Source organism: Aythya marila (genome assembly GCF_965140915.1).
Source record: "Aythya marila genome assembly, chromosome: 4".
NCBI lineage: Eukaryota > Metazoa > Chordata > Aves > Anseriformes > Anatidae > Aythya > Aythya marila.
In genome coordinates, this window is record NC_139045.1 from 53,611,525 (window position 1) to 53,633,123 (window position 21,599).

At 39.7% G+C, this 21,599-nt stretch overlaps 1 protein-coding gene across 2 annotated transcripts in view; it reads right to left on the reverse strand.

The window, feature by feature from the left end:
* Positions 1-1,742: 1,742 nt before the first annotated feature.
* Positions 1,743-21,599, reverse strand: part of PGM2 (phosphoglucomutase 2) — a 42,246-nt gene continuing 22,389 nt past the window's right edge. Inside the window, exons 1-14 of one of the 2 annotated variants that reach the window (XM_082760007.1) lie at positions 20,315-20,585; positions 16,227-16,394; positions 15,296-15,402; positions 14,897-14,981; positions 13,171-13,254; positions 12,129-12,322; positions 10,767-10,956; positions 9,890-9,987; positions 8,371-8,551; positions 8,143-8,236; positions 7,115-7,244; positions 4,373-4,562; positions 3,566-3,699; positions 1,743-3,315 (exon numbers count right to left, since the gene is read on the reverse strand). In XM_082760007.1, the coding sequence (XP_082616133.1) occupies positions 3,213-3,315; positions 3,566-3,699; positions 4,373-4,562; positions 7,115-7,244; positions 8,143-8,236; positions 8,371-8,551; positions 9,890-9,987; positions 10,767-10,956; positions 12,129-12,322; positions 13,171-13,254; positions 14,897-14,981; positions 15,296-15,402; positions 16,227-16,394; positions 20,315-20,371 (1,815 nt within the window). In that variant the 5' untranslated portion in view covers positions 20,372-20,585 and the 3' untranslated portion in view covers positions 1,743-3,212. Of the gene's footprint in view, positions 3,316-3,565; positions 3,700-4,372; positions 4,563-7,114; positions 7,245-8,142; positions 8,237-8,370; positions 8,552-9,889; positions 9,988-10,766; positions 10,957-12,128; positions 12,323-13,170; positions 13,255-14,896; positions 14,982-15,295; positions 15,403-16,226; positions 16,395-20,314; positions 20,586-21,599 lie in introns of those variants that run through there. The other variant, XM_082760008.1, reaches the window with a different exon arrangement.

Here is a 21,599-nt window from a genome sequence, read left to right on the forward strand (position 1 = left end):
CTTACAAGTGCAAAACAAAAAGCAGCTCAGGACTGCAGGCTTGTACAGATCCACAAAGCCCCCCTGCCTCGGGCAGGGCTCTCTGGCACCTAAACATGGGGCCCCACGTGCCCAGGGATGTCACCAGCTAAGCAACACGGCCAGCAGCAGTGCATCCAGCTGCACTGTGCCTTGAGGCCAAACATAGCCGGGGCAGGATTGCCACACAGAAAGGAACCAGAGCCTTGAGGGTGCTGGAAGATGGCACACACTCCAGACAAGATGTGGTCCCTACTCGTCTATCTTCTGACAGCAGCGCTGCTGCTGGGTGGGCTGTCTGAATGCTGACCCCAGTTCACAGCGGTGAGGCTGAGGCTGGATTCCACAAACAGACCAGCCTCAGGAGCGCTGTCGGCTGGCCAGGCAGCGAGTGCTCTGCGCTGGGAGCTCGGGCACGGCCGTTTGCTTTGAAGGCCAGGATGCAGTGCAGCACAGGAAGCTGTTTTGCAAGAGTAGCCCGTGGTTAAGCCACACGTTAAACTCTACCAAGAGTGAAATTCAAGTACTGGCCCGGCACTCACCCTCCACTTCCCTCATAGCCAGCATCTCAAACTAGGGCCCCCTAATCCTGTTCTGGGACTGTGCACTGTCTCCCCCTCCTCTCTGCTAACCTGACATAGGGCTAGAGAGCAGCACGTGTCCCATGCAGGGAGCAACTGACTGGTACCAGGTGGTGGTAGACAACTACCCAGAATTTATTACTCCTGAAAGAGCCCATCACAGCTACAAGGGGGGTAAAACAGTCATGGCTGAACATGAATGGCACGTGTAGCCCTCCCCTTGTGATGCTGAGAGGTTTCTTGAGCTCTCCAGAGGTTCTTTTGCAGTTCCCAGCTGCACAGCCAGTGCAACCTTCTAGCTCTGTTGAAGAAAAGCAAGGATAGAGAACCTGACCTCTGGGAGGATAATAAAGCAATAAAGTCTTGAATTTATGGACAGTACATAGTTATGGTTGTAAATGTATTCAAGTCACAGTTACCAAAGCAGTTTCCACCTCCCCTACAAGCTTTGTCTGCCGACCTATTCTGCCAGAAGCGATGGTGCAGCTAAACATGACACCCTACAACAGCTGTTATCCCACTCACCCAACAGACAGCATACTTTCTAGGGAGGATGTTCAAGACAGAAAGATTCCTACCTGGAATGGCAGGGGGAACAAAATAAGGACAAGTTAGGAGAATCAGGTGCCCCTATCTTACATTTTGCTTCTGATGCTCCTGCTCTTTTCTTTTAAATCAAGGCTGGAGCTAAGTCAATAGCTGGAGCTATTTCCCTCCAACTTGTGTACACAATCACCACATACTAGCTCAATTTAATCATTTACCCCCTCTATTATTAACATGTCTTTAATAATAAATAAAACCTTTCTGCCACAAGGTTGAGTGGAAATGGACTGGTTACCAATCAATCTATCAGTATCTTAGCAAGTTCTACTTTGCTTTTGAGAATCAGTTCAGATTTACACTTTCAGCACATACATGTAAAAAGTCTAAAATCCTATATATTTACTTTAAATCCTTAATTTGTCATTTGAGTTCATTTTCAGAAGGACAAAACAGTAGTAGTTGATACGTGTAGGAATTTCACACTGAAGGCTGATTGCACTCAAGTGAACACTGAGACTCCCTTTACAGTTATTACTACAGTCAGTAACCCCTAGAGTCCTATTTAGGAACATGGATTGCATTATTCAAGGTACCAAACAAACATATATCAATAAAATTATCTAGTATTTGGTTTACCAAAGGAGAAATGGAAACAAAGAAATGGAGGGTACGAGCAGGTTATTTGCACAGAAAGTGCTTACTTCCTGACTTCCCGCTCTAAAGGACTCGGATTCAATTAACAGTACGCACTGTTTCCTCAATATTATTATTACGTTTTCTTAAAAGTTTATTTTCTGTGCCGCACAGCTGGACCTCAGTATGACAGATGTAGATGCTGGTTTTGACTCTGTACAGCCAAGAAAAGCTGAAATGTCAGCCAAAGAACACAGGGACTACTCCTGTCTTTGTATCCTCTGATTATAACTCTAAAGAGTACACGGCAAAAGCAGGCATCACGTTAGCTAAGATGGCAAGCAAAGAACAAGGTAAGTCTGGGCACAGAATGACAGATTTGATTCCTGATGAATAATTTGCTAAATTTGATCTACGCTTAACCTAGCAACTAGTCAGTGTCATGGGACAGCACAAGTAGTTACGGTGAGGAGGTTTCTTTACCCAAGATCGCACCCAAGATGTACTAGGGCTGTTAGAGATACACTGATACTCAAAGGAAATACTGAAAATGCAAAAAAAACCCTATACTAAAGTTAAATGGTAACTTCCACATAACCACCTTGGACCCTGCATGTGCAGATGACAGCATGAAATGAAACGGAAACTCCTGCACTAAATTCCACATGAGGAGTTCTGCAGCAAGTCATGTAGCATACAGCAGGACAGGACCTGACACCGGGGTATGCACTGAACAAATTATGCTTAGATCAATGAGGCAACGGAAAGGTGCTGTGTGCAGATACATTCTGCCTTAAAATGTTCATGGTATTGAAGCCAAGTGCATTTTGCACTTCTAAGGAAGAAAAGCTCAGCACACTTAGCATCTCCAACCTGGAGTTTGATATGTAGTCCCACAGCAAACAGAAGCTCTCCAGCAAATTCATGTGACTTCCTTGTTTATTTGGGCTGAAAACTCTATCAAAAGAGCACTGCTTCTGAAACAACTCCCCCACCTTTGCCAAAGTTTCACAACAGGCTTTCAGCTCTTATTAACAGGAACACTTGCTTTACAAATCTAAACCTAGACAGAGTTGCATATCATTATCAGATTACACACAGACAGAAGAAATAAAAGTTCCCCCCAAACAGGCTACATTTCAGAAATCAAGATGTTACATAGAGTATTTAATTAAAAAAAGTATTGTTTGAAATACATTCAGAGACAACTTTTTGTTCATAAGCTGACTGGCTTTTTTTTTGGTCCTTCAAGGGTAGACATGCTTCCCTTCCATAACAAGATACTACATCCAAGAATATGCAGAATGGATCTTAATAAAAGCAGAAGCCTTTTAGTCTGCATTCTCAGATATTTGGTCCTAAAAATCCTTACTTCTTAAATAATCCATTTCTAAGACTGCCAAAAAAACACACTATGATAGTAATTTTTCTATTTTACTCAGTCTTTCGCTGAAGATTATTTTTTTCTGGTTGAAAGAAGTGTTTTTCAAGAGCATTGACCAGTTCATCTAGTTCCTTCTTCAATTGCTCGACGTCACTAAAAAAAAAAAAAAGCCACACAAACACAGAAAACACTGTCAGAGTAGAGAAGTTAAAAAGAACATTTACAGCCTAATATATTGTTTTAGACAAATATTTCCTATCAATGATAGAAGTATATATACTCGAGTTCTTAAGGTGACTACAGGAGTATTATTCAATAATGAAGAGCCCTTTCCCCACCAAAGCAATGCAGAAAAGCCACTCAGCCCCTACTGCACAGCATTTACCCCTGTAAGGGACAATACCTGTTTCCAGGAGGTGCACAAAGTTCAGAATAGTATTTGATTTTGGGTTCTGTCCCACTGGTTCGCATCGTGGCCACTCCTCCATTAGCAAAAGTGAATGTAATCATTTGGCTACTTTTACTAGTGGGAAGTATCTAGAAATAGTAAGAAGAATATATTTATATATCTGTAACATTTAGAAGGGGACTATAATGACTTCAAAACAAACCCCATGACCTGATGTCATATAACTAATGCATCAGCTAAAAGTAAGTTTTGTTCCATTTCCTTCAACATTGTGGTCTCATGACCACAACAGGCAAATGACAGCTTTACCCTCAATCTGCTGGTAAAACTGCTGCTAAATATCACTGCTGGGTAACTTATTTCAACTCTAGTCAACGTTTGGGCTGTGAACAGGAGTTTCTTTATGAGGAGCTTCCCCAGGAGGAAGAAGAAACGTGGCTCATGGAAGACTAAGGAACCCCAACCCGCATCTCAGTAGACCATCTAGCTTACACTTTTTACACAAATTAACAGAAGATTGCTGCAGCACTATAGCAAGATCCTCCTCCCTCCCTTTACAGACTGCCACCTTGGAGGGCAGAGGAAGAGGGGAAATGGGGAGAGAGAAGAGGACGAAAAAGAAAAGGAAAAAAGAAATCAACCTTGATTTACTCCCCATTGAAACAAAACAATCATCCCAAACGTAACTCATCTTAGACTCAACATTGAACATAACATGTTCTAGAGTATTTCTCTGTAGAGTATTTTTACATGTGTTTGCACATACATATACATGATTGTGTGTAACAAAAATGTACTTACAGCTTTTTGATCTGGCTGGCTGCTGTCATACCCAGTAGTTAGATCCCTTATTCCAGAAACTTTAAATCTACCACAAGATTTTGGGTATGTGTTTTCTCCATCATAATTCCTGAGGTTGTCAAAAAGCTGTTGAATCACTTTAGGATCATGACAGATGAAATATGAAGCTTTGGTAATATGGAGGCCGTATCTGTGAAGACATGATACCAATGAATTGAAAAAGTAACATTCTTATTAGAGTTACACACCACACACACACAACCCTCTATAAAGCAAGAAAAAAAGCTCATGGTCACCCAACTGTAGCATAACTTCACCCCGTTACACTTTTTAAAAGGCTCTGACACCTTAATTGTCCTATTTTACACACTTTAAGAGGGAAAGGTCTCTGCACAGGAATTTCCTTACTGATCGGAAATGAGAAAGTTTACTTTGAAATCAGAAGGAAAAAAAATGATGCCATTATTGCCTTGTGAAGATCTGAACACCACAGGAAGAGAAACAAATGTGTCTAAATAGGTCCCTTGACTGGATGCTAGCTAATCTCTTCTGAGTAAAAGTACTTTCAGGCCTTTTTCCAAGCAAACTTCAGAGGCTGCTTTCCCATTAAAGTCTTTCTATTGAACTAAACTGTTCCCAAACATCACCTCTTCACATTAGCTATTTGCTGCCAGATAGTATAATGCAGAATCTGCATCAAAAACAAGTTGCCTGATAATACAGACTTTTCAAAACAGCACGTTATTGGAAAGCATACAAGCCTGGGCTGCTTCTTTAAGTGAACTTTTCCTAAAGATGAACAGTTAATGAGCATCCTTGGTGCCAGGGAAAGTCTGAAGGGCAGAAGCTTTCGCTAACACTAGGATGCTCATGCTAGGAATCTGGAAAGCTTCTAAGTAGCAACACATTTATACCTAAATGGAAATCTTGAATATCAATAGTTGTTAAATCAGTCTTGAGAATCCAGCAAGGGAATTAAAAAAGCCTATCCTACATTTGAAAGAAGTAACGAACCTGTTAGGACTGTGTCCTTTTCCTGATCTACCTTGGCTTTGGGATGAGGTAACAATGAGAATAGATCCCCGTACTATACCTCCAAAATACAGAGTAGAGTTTCTTCTGCTTCAACAGCAGTTCACAAGACAATCCTGACCAGGAGAAAAAGAAGTAAAGGAGTAGAAAAGTGGAACACTATACTAGCCACAAAAGCAAGCAAACAAAAATAACCGCAAAGCAAGACAAGAAAAGCCCCACAGTTACCAAGCACCTGTTAAGAAGACAGATTTGTTTTCTTCCCTGGATCTGTAGCTTTCCCATGAATGGTGGCCATGTGCATTGACAGGAACAGTCTTACTCTGAGTTGCACCTACAGGCTGCTTTTATGCTAAAGAAGCTATGACCTTCAGAGGCCTCTTCAGTGGCTGGCCACAGCAGCACTGTGGCATTGCTAAGTTCCACTCAGCTAAATTTTGTGATTTTGAAGGCAAGCTGAAGCAGGTGTTTACTGAATGAGCATTTAAAAGAGCACGTCAGAGTGCTCAAGGAACTAGCAGTTAAGGAAACTCTCAAGTCAGATACTGTATGTGCAGCTCTAGGCATGATTTTCTCTTCCATGTATTTGTCCTACTGTTTCATGAACCCACCTAAGCTACCATGTACAACAGCTGATAAATTCCACAATTTATGCATTGGTTTTGCCACCTGATTCCTTCTTAAACTGTTGATAAAACAAGCTTGTCTAGTACTGCACACAAAGGAGAGCTCTGAGGACTGGTGAAACAAGCAACACCAAGGCTAGAGTTTTCCATGAATCTTTCTTCAGGTTCCACCACAGCTTTGTTAGTGATGCTACCAGACATGAAGAGGTGGAAAATATCCACCAGCCTGTGCTGCTCCTTCAGCACAAACAACTACAAACCCCAAACCCTCATAAGAAACATGCCCTGCCCCATGAAATCCAATAACCGTCTCAGCTATTGATTTCTGCAGGTCCTAGAATATGTTAAAAGAAAAACAAGAAGTAGCACTTAATACTGAAAGCTCTCAGAGGGACATCCAGCTGGATACAACAAATAGAATCAGTTACAGAACTTCAGCTGAATCAGCTCAAATATCAGTATTCAGGAGCAGAAAGACAAACCAACACATTAGTTTGATCCAAAAATGATCCAAAAATGAAAGACAGAATGATATAGCATAGCTATAGCGCCATCTAGAATTAATTTAATCACCAATAGCCCTGCAAGCAGGACAGAAACAAGCTGGCTTCAATGAGTAACATAAATATGCCAGAGCTACTTAGGCACACTCTGCCATTAATGCTTGTGTGCATCTAGTATGTTTAAGCAGCAAGAAGCACTGTGAACTCCACAGTGCAACAATACTTCTGGTAAAAACAAAAGTAGACAAAAAACTCCAGTCCTATGTACAAGAAAGAGCCCACGAGCAGAACTTCTCAAATAGAGGAAAGCCTTCAGAAAGACAAGCAAAAATGCTATGAAAAAATCTCATTAACAGATTAAGAATTAAAAAAGTAATTCTATTCTTTTAATACCTTAAAATGACATAAAAACAAGTCATATGTGTGTTCATACCCACGAAATAGGAGAGCTTTCTAGATCACTGTTACCATACTCCTGTACTTCTATTTCTTCATGTACTGTAGGTTACTATCAGGTCCTATTAACCAATGTATGTGGAATGGAGAAAATCTGATTATTAGACAATTATAAACAAACTCACTCATCATAGACTGCTTTCAGCTGCTGAGACAAAGACATATTCCTGGTTGCCAAAAAACTAGCCATCTCTGCAGTTATAACAGCAGCACTGACACCATCTTTGTCCAGAACAGCAGGACAGCACATATATCCTAAACAAAGGAAAATTTAATGTATATTATTTACATATTTGATTTTTATAAGAAAAGTAGATAGTATGGAATAGAAGAGTAGCACTGGTGGAGGAGGGGAACATAAGAATGGACATTGTTCAAAGGAGAAATGTGTATTGCCATACTACACACATTTCAGAATTAAACCAAAAATATTTTCAGCATAGCCTAGGATTTGAAAATTATTTACCTTCTAATCAACATTAATCTCAATAATCAAAGTATTTAATGAATTTTCAGCGCTTATTTGTATCTTATCTGTGCCACATGCTCCTGAGTACTTTTGGAATTCTCATAAAAAGAAACACACACTTTAGGAAAAATACAAGCATGACATTTTCTCTTAAATGTGAGTATCCTTACATAGTAGCATATGTTAACACTGGTAATTATCCATGAGGTAGTCACATTTCCTCTGGTCTTCAGGCACTGAGATACTCAAGAAATTGTGCTACAGCTTTACAATCTCTGTCTTACATACTAATAACTTTTCCCTATGTCTTTCCAGTTTACAAGTATTGTTTGGAGGAGCTTTTACTTTATGCTGTTCATGTTTAAACTTAAGTGTCAGCTACACATACTCAACTTGACATTTAAAGAAATGTGTTTTTTTGGTTTATTTTGTGTTTAAATAGCTTGTAGGGAATTTGCAGCCCAAGTCTACATGGCCATTACTGAAAATATATCCACCTAGCTTGCATCACCATACTTGGTGCTAAACAGAGATGAGGATTGCATACTAGTAATATCAATCAGCCAAATGGATGATATCAATTACTCCTATTAAGTTGAGGCCATTTGGCTACACAACTATTTTTGGCAGTAGTCCACTTTCACTATTTCACAGGACTCTACAACGCAATACTCTCTTTCATACCTATAGCCTCTTCAAACGCAAAAAGAACAGCTTTTCCCTGATCCATGAGCTGTTTGGCACGGTTCCCCATCCACTTAAAACCTGTCAGTGTTTCCTACAGCAGCGAGGATGACAAAAAAAAACAAAACAACATTAAGAATAAAAACAATGTTTGACAGAGATAGAGGACGCAAAACACCGTGTAGGAAAGCAAATAAAAGGATATAGAATAAACCTGTAACAGCTTACCTCAAAGTGAAAACCTTCCTTTAGTGCAATTGCTCTCAGGATTTTGGAAGATACTGTACTAGATAACATGTAGACATCTTTAATGGCACAAGCATCCCTATTCTGATTTTTCCAGCAAGAGAAGATCCACCACCCCAAAAGAGCTCCCAGTTCATTTCCAGAAAACACCTTCCATTCACCACTTGAGGAAAAAAAAAAAAAAAGAAAGTATATGAATTCAAAGGACAGTACTGGAAAAAAAGTCTAGTGGTTCTTCCATACGTGAATACTAGCAAATAAACCCACCACATTTGAATTCCAAATGACAGTAACAAGGCATTTTGTATCCATTAAGAAAAAAAAATCTTCCCCAAAGAATTCTGAAGTTATATTACTCCTCAGTCATATTTACCAGCTTATGAATTTGTCCAAAGATGAAAGTGATATTTCCAGCATATTTTAAATTAAAAAAAAAAAAAAAAAAAAGCCAGTCGATACAGATCACAAAAATCAATGGCACAGATGTGAAAATACAATTCTCAAATAATCAGTAGTTTTGGTCAACTTGGTAACAAATACATCGATCTGTCATTAAGGAAAAGTGGAAACAGAAATCAAGAAGTTCAAAAATATATACATTAAAACTGACCCATTGTTAGAACAAGAAAAATTGAAGGAAAAAAAAGGAAAAAAACGGATGTCAGAATAGCACAAAAATGCCAATCATGAAAGGGGACAGAGAAATTGTCAAATTAGCAAAAATGAATACCTACAGAAACAGCACCTGTTGTGAAAGAGAAGCAGATTCGGTCTCCTGTATTTATTGATGCCATCAGGCACTAAGCAATGCATGGTAACAATTAGCCTAAAAGAGCTGAGAGAATGTGCTCCAGCAGGAGTTTGTGTCAAAGCAGGCATACGAATACTATGGAAGCCTATATTTGTATCTGATTAGTGTATAAAAAGCTGCAGTGGAATTTGGAAATGACGCAGGACCAAAAGTTAGGTGACAATTAAGGCTGGCTAAACAATTAGCAAAGAGGCAGCAGAACAAAAGCACCATACACTCAATGGTGGTAATTACAATAAACTAACAACCCCCTCCGAGACTGTGGTAGCTATGTTTTTAGACAAATGAAAAAAAAAAAATGCAAAAGAAAAACTGCCATCTTTGAAGGTGGTACCAGATGAAAACACATTATCTGGTGAGCAAAATGGATACTTGCACTATCTCCTTCTGCTGGGCTTTTGGAATTTGTGGATGACAAATATTTCAGCCTGAAATCAGTTATGCAATCAGTGAAGATATCTTTCAAGAAACCATTTCATGTTTTGGGTACCAAGGACTGTTGCCATGATTTTATCTCTCTCTCTCATGTGTTAAAAAGCATGAGTTCATTCATACTACATATTTTTGTGTCTTAGTCCAAAAAACAAAACTATTCTATCTTCTTCTGAAACACAGGTAGTTGGAATACCTCAAATCTGTCGGACCTTTAAGTCCAAAATGGTTTGCATTTGTTACTATTTGTTACTATACCTTTCCTGTTTCTCAGCTACTGCAAGTCGATCAGCATCTGGATCATTTGCTAGAACGATTTTTGCCCCATCTTTTTCAGCCAAAGCAAAAGATAACGTCTAGAAACAGTGATAAGCAACATCAGAGAAGCATTAATACTCCCAAATAATATTTTTGCATTCTTTACAGACTTTAAATAAACTTAGCTGGTTTATTTAATCTCAAACACCCAAAGTCATGATGTGTGTCTACAAACAAACAAAACAACAACAAAAACCACTACCCCAACCACTTCATTTACATTTAACCAACTCACAGGCTATAAGCCTGGCAACAGTTGAGCATGAGCAGGATATTTAATTTCACCGACATCATTCCACTTTTGTAGCCTGATTCAAAAGCTAGATATATTCAATAGGGTCTTTAATAATAAAATGATCATACTTGTATCAGAAATTCCAGCCTCCTAATGATCAGGATTGCCACTGAGGTTTGGGAACAATTTAGTCTTTGTATTTCAGATGTAAACTAGAAACTTTCCCAAACTGACAGTGAAGATCTTTACTTTTTATTTATTAATTTTTAAAAAGAACTGTATTACTTTGCTTTGCATGCAGATGATGCACATTCTGATAGAGAGAACAAAATACAGTTTAAAGTTATAGCTAATTATTACCTGACTGGTTCAAAGAGTTATGAATTTTAATGAAATGATACAAACAAAATCCTCGATAAATGTTAAGATCCAAAAACAGAAATAAAATAATCTTTTAACCAATATTTATAGCCATGACTGTTGGCAGAAAGGAAACAGCCAACTTGCTTGACACATTTCGTAACTATAAAGATATATATATATATTTATAAATATTGATAAATAATAAATATATATATTTACCAGAACACCTTTGCCTTCCTCAGGATTTGGGTACTTCACTGTGGGAAACTCTGGATCAGGATCCTTCTGCTCCGGAACAGCAAAAGGAGGTCTAAGGTCAAATGCCTCAAAGGCCAACTGCACAAATTTATGACCTACACCATGCACAGAAGTGTGAACAAATTTCAAGTTTGTTTCCTTGTTGATATTCCTGAAATAAAACAGATTAAACTTGAATATGGCAGGATATTCTACATGAAAATTCACTATGTTTGGGAACTGATGTGACTCGTTATTCTACAGCACTGTTAACATGAAAAACTAAAGGAGGTTGCTTTTTAAAAGTAATGACTCCAAAATTGGTTTAGCCACATTTTTCAGCTCGGCGAGTTACTGGAAATATCTAATGTTCTGGTACACGCAAACCACTGGAATAAGACAGTACGCTCTATACACCTCAAAGGAGGCGAGTGGAAAACAAATAAAACTGACTAGTAAGATTCTTCATCCCCAACTCTGGCATTTAAGCCATCTCCAAAGAACAGTGAACCTGCTGGAGCATGTCTCATTTGAACTCATTCATTTTTATAAATTACATTGCTAAAAATGTGAGACACGTAAAGGCATTCAAACTCCTGAGACGTTTACCTCCTATTCGGGAGAAAGAAAAAAAAAAAAAAAGAACATTATTTCTCATATAGGCTTGCCTTTCTAGTAACATTGACTGAGATTTTAGCACCAGTTACTAGCGACTACTGGTAGTTCAAATTTTGATGCGAGTAGGCAGATTAACAGGCTGTTGCTTATCTAACACAAATTGATTCTACCTGATAATCTCGAAGAGAAACATCCACTTCATTTCGTTAGGTGAAGCTTATGCTGAGCAAGTGACAGCAATACACTGGTGCAAGGCTTCCAAGGTTACCAGGAGCACATGCAAGGCTAGAATTATAGAGCAAGATCATCTGTCAAAACTGTCTGAAAAGCCTGGTTCACCTACTCTCTTAACAGCTCATTTTAAGGCTGTGATTCAACAACATTAAATTAGATAGTCAGTGCCAACTCTTAGCTTGCCTCTAGCTACACAGAATAGTCCCAGTCTTCCAGCAGCATTTGGCTGATGCATGGCCACACTAGTCCAGGGAGATAATATAATCAGAAACTAGCTTTTGCTGGGTTAGATTTCTGCCAGAACAACTTTATTAACTGGCTTGCTATGTTACCACACCGCTGCCAGAACTACTGCAAAAGATCACAGGAATGCACAGACAGAACTGGAAAACACAACAGAATTGTGGCTGCCCTGAGTTTGATCAATTTAAATTCCCATGCTGACATACCAGCTGGAAAATCCTGTACCTTAGCAGAGTTAACACCAGTTACCTGTGAAAGCACTGCTTCTGTATGTCTTTGAAATATTCCTTATTGACAGTGGCATATGGGTCATGAAGTAGCACACTGCTGTCAATTAGTTTATCATCCCAAGCCTGAGGCCACGGCTCTTGATTCTCCTCAATAGCCTGAGAAATTCCTTTGTCGTGAGGGGAAATGATCTGAGCACCATTTTCCCAGTAAACCTAAATGATAAATGTGGTAAGAGAGTATTTTGGTCATTAATAATGTAGTATTAATAATGTAGGACAGCTTTGCAATTTTTTGTTGGCCAAGATGTATTTGATAGGATATTACAGTAAATTCAACTGAAGTATACCCAGAGTATTTTTCTGTTGATATTCTCAGTGTTTTATTTCAAACACCATTTTTGTTCTACAAAAAAAGCTATTAATTTTTTATCAGAGTATGCTGAAATTCATAATGAAACACAAAACGAGGCTCAGCTCATTTACTGAGAAAACTCAAATATCAGTCTGGCTGCTAGCCTTGGAATTGATGATATTGAATTCCCCATGACATTTCAGATACTTTCCACATGATTCTTAGATATAATCATTTTATATAAAAAGAATTCTTTGGAAAAATTGTCAATGTCAATTGTCAATGAAATGCATTTATCACAAAATACATTAAAGAGAAAGGCATAAAACCCCTGTAGCTGCCTACAGCAGCAACCTTGCCACAATAGCAAGCACAAATTCAACTAAGCTTCAAGATGTTCATTACTTTAGTCCTCTGTTGTTGATTTTTAGTCGCCCACACATCCAACAGCAGGTTTTACGTTTTATGTATAAACAGAATTATGTTTTAATTTTTGGCAGTTGTTGGCATAGTTCCTCTTACTGATGGTTTACAAACCGCAGATTTAAAGAAAGATAACTAACAGCATCTGGGTCATGCATACATGTAGCTCAAATAACAAAAAACATCAGCAAAAATGAAGTTAATTTAAAAAGTAATTGATAAAACATCCAAATGGATGTGAAAAAGCCATCAAAAAGAATCCAGAAAATAGATCATACGGGATTACCTTGTAACCGTTATCTTGTTTTGGATTGTGGGAAGCTGTAACCATAATTCCAGCACAAAGTTTCAGATGAGTTACTGTATATGGCTGTAACAAGAAAAGGTTAATTGAAGCAGAATACAAAAAATATTATAGGAGGTTTTATTCCCATTCTTATGAGAATACTTCCATACTGCTAAATAAAAACGTCAGGATAGGATTCCTACAGACTGACTCCCTAAAGCAGAAGCTAAGCAGTACTTGATCCACTATGCCCTGTGTGGTACAACCTTAGTCCTTGCCACTTCTTGTGCATCTTTCCATTAATATATATTTACCACTGCTTCAGATACCTTGTGGCTCACTAAAGTAGTGTTTTAATAGAGGGAAGCTGAATGCAAGTGTTGCCTGCTGCAGAATGACTTGAGATACCTCAGGTGTGTAAGAATGTAACGTCTGTTGGGGTCATGACAGAACTTCGTGTACAGCAAAGAGAATGAAAACTGCAGCATTCTCATCCATATCTTCTTTTGAGAGCAGTTCTTTGAGCAACTACTCCATCATGGTGTAGAAGAGAATTGTTCTGGAGAGAGCTATTCTAAATTAATCCAAAATGGATGGAGTGAATAACAGAAATAAAGCATTATTTGTGACCAAAGGTCCAGCTGGAATTCACTTCTATCTAATTTCTATTTAATAGCAAATAAAATCAACTGTAGTTCTTGCAACACTGCTTTGAGCTGCTCCACAAAGAAGAATCTGGCACTGTATCTACCAAAATTTGAATCAATAAAAGAATGCTACATACGAAGTCTTCAACCCTCTATGCTCTGCAGCTTTCACCGGAACAACAGTTATCAGAGGAGAAACTGTTACATGTAGTGTAACAGTAAGTTTTTCTCTTTATTGTTCTAGAGCACTGATCCTAAGTGTAACATACACCTACATGTCTAATTTCCACCTAGGTGGTGTACATTCAGACACATTCAGTAACTCCTGGCATAACATTAATGCACTCTTAACAACCTGTATTTTCAGAAAGCTACCATGGATTCAATATGCCAAAAAAGAAAAAAGAAAATCACGAACTAAACTTCAAAGTTTCAGAAGTTTCAAACTTCTTAGTTCGGTCAGATTTCAGACTCCCCCAGCATCTAGCTCTGCAGCCTCCTCACGAGGGGAGCGGAGGGGCAGGCGCTGAGCTCTGCTCTCTGGGGACAGCGACAGGACCCGAGGGAACGGCATGGAGCTGGGACAGGGGAGGGTCAGGCTGGGGGTTAGGTTCTGCACCTAGAGGTGGCCGGGCACTGGGACAGGCTCCCAGGGCAGTGGCCACGGCACCGAGCCTGTTGGAGTTCAAGAAGCATTTGGATAATGTTCTCAAATATCTAGTCTGATTTTTGGGTGGTCCTGTATGCGGCCAGGAGTTGGACTCAATGATCCTTGAGAGTCCCTTCCAACTTGGGATATTCTATCATTCTATTAAACTAGAAACTATGAGATGTTTTCTATGGGAAATATTCCTGAAAGTGTGAATGAATACAAACATGGCCCACTGTCATAGGTATTCTACTAAGTTTCTTCAGTCTATGGCTGTGGATGTTGCAAACCAAATCTAGCTAAACAAGCATAAAACAAACTATAGTTAGAGTTTAAGACGTCAAAAGCGGTTTGTCTAGTTTTCCTTAATGTATTAATTTTTGATATCTCACAGAATTTGTGTATATAGATATGTTATAGAAAAACCTACCACAAAAGGCGTTGGAGTTATATCAGAGAACAGATAAACTGGAACTCCCTGGCTGATGAAGGTATTAGCAGCAAGTCTTGCAAACCTATTAACAAGAACAAAAAATGTGGAAATTTATTCCTTTTCTCACCAATTAATTTCCTAAAATTCACATTCTTTCTCTCCCCCACTCCAATTAAGAAATAAAATAAATCCAAATATTATATGCAATTCAAATGTTTTCACTCCCTATTCCCAATGGACAAAACACAACTATAAGAACTGCTTTGGTATTAAGAAAACATAAAAGTATTCTAAAACCTTGAATTAATTCATTCTAGAGAAAGATAAAAAATTGTCTAAATGGTTATAAGGCCATAACAAATCGTGTAAGACGTCTACAAAATACCTAAACGGTACCTTTTGCTACTACCTCCACTTGAAAGATGGGCACGAGCATCAAAACCAATCACAACTCCTCTCTTTTTCAGGTCACTGAAATTCTTTTCAAGGTATCTGCAAAATCCCTGAAGACAACAACAAATCCACTTCATTAGCATAATCGTAATATTTAATATATCATTGTATTAAGATGATCACTAAGATGTTCACGACTTAGAGAGGTAAGCACACACCATCTCACTGAGCTGCACTGCCATTCAATTCATCTAGGACCAACAAACACCGGCACCAAAACCCTTCAAATCAATATAATGCCGTTTGCCAGCATTTATGCACTTTTCCAGAAATGAGAACCAATTCCAGAAAGAAACACTTAACACGATTAGTCTGAACTGCAGATTTTGAGAAATGATTTAGTTTTTCTAGGTCTCAGACGAGGAAGTGAACAACTGGCCAACATTTCACTTTCTGAATTGCATCTCATCCTTGATAACGACACCTGTTTAGGGCAGCAGCAGTCCACGCAACAGCAATTTCAAGGACTAATCTACTTTAGTACCTACATGCGTGCAGACATACTCACTGCACTTACGTAAATTTACATGCAACATGCACGATGTTTAGCTGAATGCTGGCTACCTTCTTTTTTATTGTTTTGTTTTGTAGTTGTTATGCCAGGATTAATTCATCCTTAGCTTAACTAGCTGTGTATGAATTTATTTGCAAATCAAATATGGAAGGTAACTTATTTTACCAGCTTAAGAGCTTCACTCTGCATATTTTTGGCGATCAGCACTAAAAATTATTTAAATGACTTCTGAAAATTGGGAGAACAGTAAAAAAACAAACAAAAAACTTGTACTTCCACAGAATGACCATTTGCTTGTTGTGAGGCCCTTCCATTCCTACATCCACCCAGCTAAATGAGATAATATGATGAACACAATACCTGTGTTGTCTGGATAATAGTCAAGTCATTCATGTGAGAAATTCCTGCTCCCATGGCAGCCCTGAGCCCTGCTGTGCCAAATTCCATCCGCAAGCCAAAGCATTTCTGTAGTTCTTCCACATTTCCTTCAGCAACCAGTTGCTTCACTATTGCAGAAGTTTTTGGATTCTGTAGGTAAAAAACAAACAAACAAAAAAACAAAAAACATTTCTAAAATATCTGAATTTCATGGGGTTTGTTTTCAAATACCTTTAAGCTTCTTAATAGAACTGACATTCTTTCCCATGTTCTCTACTGGATTACTTCAGTATTACAACAGCACACCACCTCTGGAACCCTGGAACTTTTGCAGCATATTCTGGATATGATAAGTCAGAACAATTTCAACTACTCCTTACTTAGCTTTATCTCCTTAAGTGAACATGCTGCTTTGACAGCAGCATATATATCAATTAGGAAAGTGAAAAGATTTCCAAGATGTCAAAATTAAGTTTTTCCTGTTTTAAAACAAACCCCAGTCTTTGCAGTTCAGAGAATTTTTGTCATCAGAACACAATTACTCTAAAACTAGCAGAGAATAAGATAGGCTCATGACTACGAAATATTACTTCCACAGTGCTGTGAGTTAAAAACAACCAACCAAACCAACAAAAACCACATATGGTTGTCTGAGGGTTGGTTAACAAGAAAGAGCAGTAACAAAACTAAACAGACTGGTCAGAAGATAAAGGTAACAATTGACACAAAATATGTGTGTGTTTGAAAACATATGAAAGGTAACATTCAAGATGAAAGCTTGACTACTAAGGCGGAATTCCTAAATACAATGACTGTGCAGATAAGTGATGTGCAGCCTCATCAGGCTTGTTATAAACAGTGAAAAGTTTATTTTCTAAGTTATCCTCCTTTTCTTGATGCATTACTTGCATGATACAACTATTACCCGCTCTTTTTTTCTGGAATTAGTGAAGTCCTGTATTCCGCAACACCTCAGTAACGTGGGATTTGTCAAGTTTAACATTCATTTGACTCCCTGAAAGCTGATGAGCCGAGAGGACAGATGGCACACTCCAGCCACTAGGCAACGGCGTTATGCAAAGAGGCAGCATGCTCCACAGGTTAGTCACGGCACCATTACACACACTTCACAGTGGAGTACAAAGATTATTATTTCCAAATGATCACGAGCTTTGACTTCTGGTCAACCAAATGACCTCATGAAAGTCAGACTTTACTATTTCCTGGATAACCCAGGCATGCTTAGAGCAAACGAAGCCATATCATCCTGGGCACAAATAGATTTTCTTCCCTGCATCTCCAGAAAGTGCTGAAGAACACACACAACAGCACTCATCTGGGTGAACTTTTATGAAAGTGCCTAAGCCTTCTGTGCATCAAACTGAGACCACAGTTTGTAACACCTAATAACCAAACCATGTTTTTCTTAGACATCATATTACACTTAAAAATTGTGGATGCCTCCTGCCCTAATCACTGATCTACGTACCTGCTGCTGAAGGGCAAATGTGGTAGTTTAAATAAATACTCAAAAAGCTAACAAGGCTTTGTGTGAATAAGCAAACTGTATAATGCAGAACAAGCTGGACTCGGTACGGAAAAAAGTTGTTCTTCCCAGGTGCCATAAGCAAGTATGTACCCCTGAATTACTGAATTCCAGCTTAAGAATTAGCAATTTACCAATGCAGGAATGCTGCAACTGAACCATCCTTGCAGAAGGCTCAACTTAATTCTGATAATTAGACAGAAAAAGCTTGGTTGTGTGCCTTCAGTTCTCTGTGTTATTCCCCCCTGCCCCATTAGAAGCATTATAAAAACATAATGGTAAAATTTCAGCCCAAGTCTGTTTAATACAAACACAGGACTTTTTTGGACACACGATTTTTCCAGAATTACTGTTATAATTGTTTACGGCTATATTCTCCTAAGAATCTGCTTTTCTTTTTCTTTTTTTTCTTTTTGAATGTACATACTATTGTCCCCATTTTGTTTCAAGCCTTGCAGAACTCTGGGAGTATTATGATGCCAGTGTATATAGTTTTGGGAAAAAAAAAAAACAACCAAAAATAAACCAACTTTTTAAAAGCAGAAGAATCTCTATAAAAGGACCCAATTGTATCTGAAGGATGAAGTGAAGTGCTGCTTTTTTTTCATTCCTCTTTGCTTCTCTCTTTTTTCTATTCTCAAACAAGTTGGATAAGATTTTGAGAATACTGATGTCTCTGACTACAGCAGCAGGTGTTATAATACAGAATTAATATCCATTACTGCAATTTACTTAAACATCACCTTGTTACATATGAGTTATTTACACTAAATGAAGGCCCTAGAGATGGTTCCTCAGTGTAAAAAGTCCTCTCAAGGTTTTAAAGTAGAGGGACAGCTTCTGACTAAACAAGTTTTGTTTTTATTAAAAAGAGAAGCTACCTTCTATCCATAATTTTATGTTTGATAAAAGAATGAATTACAAATATGATACTTATGTAATGAATACAGTGACGAAAAGAGCCTGGTAATATGCACAGTAATTGTTACCTCCAGTGAAGTCAGCAGGACCATTTCCATGCATAAGGGTTTGCTCTTGCAAACTATTATTTTGCAAGAAACGTGCAGCTTATCATCATTAAAAATTAACTTCTCCCTTCAAATTCAAAAGCAGTCCTTCCCGTGGAGTTTTTTTTTTTTTTTATATCAGAGTAAATGGACAAGGGTTATATCAGATTAGGCTGTTGCTCAATGCAAACACTGTAGGAGCTCCCTGAGAAATGAATGACAATACCTTGCTACTTTCAGCAATCTGCAACGAGGTATTGCATACTGGTCAAATATTACTGCAGTCAAAGACGCAACTGTTAACAAAGAGCTAGCCTTCAAAGAGGTAACGATAGTTCAAGGGATGCTGAATTTCACAAGGGTTTCACAAAATAATTGGAATAACCAATTAAAATGAATTGATTAAGCAGAAAACTGGAATATAATTAACATTAGTCAAGGAAGTTATTTTACTGAAAAAAAGCACCCTTTAAAACCAGACTTTTCTCTAAAATCAATTAAGCTGAAAAAAAATTTACACAGAACCTGATCTAATACCCTAACAGCTCTGAACAAGGGGTTAGTATGGCACTGCAGCATCATTAACAGGAATAGAGCTGTCAATCTTCAATGAAGTATCACAAGAAATTGGAAGTACTTCCAATGATGGCCTTTAGAACCTGGAACTAATTTTATATATATGTGTGTGTGTACTTTATGTTTTCATTGATGGTCTTGAATAAGCAGAAGAATAACCAAACAAACAAATATGTAGGCCACACAAAACCTATACAGTATTGTACATTGATTTAAAAAAAGGTCAGCCATTGAAAGCAATGTAAGTGAGACCAATAGCCAACATGTTCCACAAAGAAAACTAATTTCATGTACGGAGAGAAAAAATGCAAACCACATATAGCAAATGCAGACCTGAATCTTAGTGGGAAACGCAGCAACAAGCGGCTACATAAGCACGTCCAAAACAGCCCCATGGCAAAAAGTTCCTTTAGACATGTAGAACATAGAAATAAACAGAGGGTTTTACTTCTGCGTACAGTACTACCCAGATCCAAACTGCGGACAGAGAGCTGTTTTAAGGAGTTTAAGCACCTTCCCAGGAACAGACGTACTGCGTACTAAAGCGATGGCAGAAAAAGGGAGCAAGAGGCGAGGCACCAGGCCGCCGTGGAGGTTCAGTTTCTGAGGGCAGGAGGCGATGCTGCCCCCTGCGTTTCCCGGTCCTTTTCGAGGCCAGCGTTTTTGGAAAGCGCATTTGAGCAAAGGGCAGCATGGAGGCACCCGCAGGTTTTCGTACTCTGCGACAGGCAACGCGGCGAGGCATCCTCCGAGGCTGCTCTGACAGGGAGCCGGGTCCCCGCAGCAGGACGGACAGACGCACAGACAGACAGACAGACAGACAGCACCCCCGCTGCCAGATCCCCCCGAGAGCCCAGCGCCTCCCTCCCCAAGCCCCCAGGGGACCGAGTCGCCCCCTCTCCGCCCGGGGCCGGCCTGGCAGGGCGCCGGGCTCCCCTCACCTTGTCCCACAGCAGCCACTGCTCGGCCGCCCGCCTGAGCGCCGCGTCCCCGGCCATGGTGCCGCCCGGCCGCCTCAGCCTCAGCCTCAGCCCCAGCCCCAGCCCCGGCCGCCCCGCTCCTTCCCTCTTCCGCAGCGGGGCCGGGCCGTGCCGAGCCGCCCCACCTCCGCCCCGCCCGAGGCCGGGGTCAGGGCCGCCATGTCGCGGTTCCCTCAGCCCGGCCGCGGGGCGTTCAGGGCGGCGGGGGAGGGCCGAGGGTTTTAGCGGCGCTTTCGTGCGTTGGGTGCAGAAATCGGCAGGGTCCTGCGCCTGTCTGCGAGGGCAGAGCTCCCAGCCAGAGAGCAGCCAGCCTTCCCTCGGGGAAATGCGAGCCGAGAGCTGCCTGCGCCTGCAGGCAAGGAGGGGAGCAGCCCGGGGGCTCTGCTGCCACTGCTCCCCCCCCCCGGTGCTCGCTCCCGCACGCTCCAGAAACCGGAGTTTTGCACAAGTCGGGGTGAATCCTGCAGTGAACCGACCCGCAACTGGTCTTTTTTTCCTCCTCAGTGTTTAATCTCAGACTTTGGACCACATAAGTTCCGTTTCTCTTCTCATTGCCAGCCAGGCAACCGTAGGAAGTTGTGCATGGAAGTCACAGCACCCAGCTCCGCTGCTGCTAACAGAGACAGTGCCCAGCAGCATGGCTCCAACACAGCCCTTACCAAAATACCACCCAAAAATATCCCTGAGAACTCCTACTCCGTGTTGTGAGCCGACTGCTAACTCCATTCCCACTCTAGGACTCAAAATCCCATTCATGAAAAGAGCTTGTTAATTACTGTGAATGCTATTCCCATTAAAGAATACTTTTTGTTTGTGAATACATTTTCTATAAATCACACCGTCAAGTTTGATCTGCTCGTTATCTGCCAAACCATGTATGATTTCTGTGCATTATCATGTATACTATAAATCAGACATTAATGGCAGGTACGACCAATAAAAATAGAAAATAGACCAAATATAGTTAGAATAATGAGTACTACCTTTGTAAATTTTCATGGAAATAATAATTTGTAGTGATATTTGGAAAGCTTTCAAAGTTCGGTAGTATGTTACCAGAATGCATGCAAACAAGAAAAATCCTACACATCATTTGCAAAAATGTTAATGAATACCTGTCTACAGTATAGCTCAATATAAATACCAATTAAGATACCCTTTTGGAAAAAGTCTGAGATGAAAGATCAGTGGAACCCAGCAGAAAGGAAAGCAGACAAAAATCTGTTGCTTCACTGCTTTAGTCTGC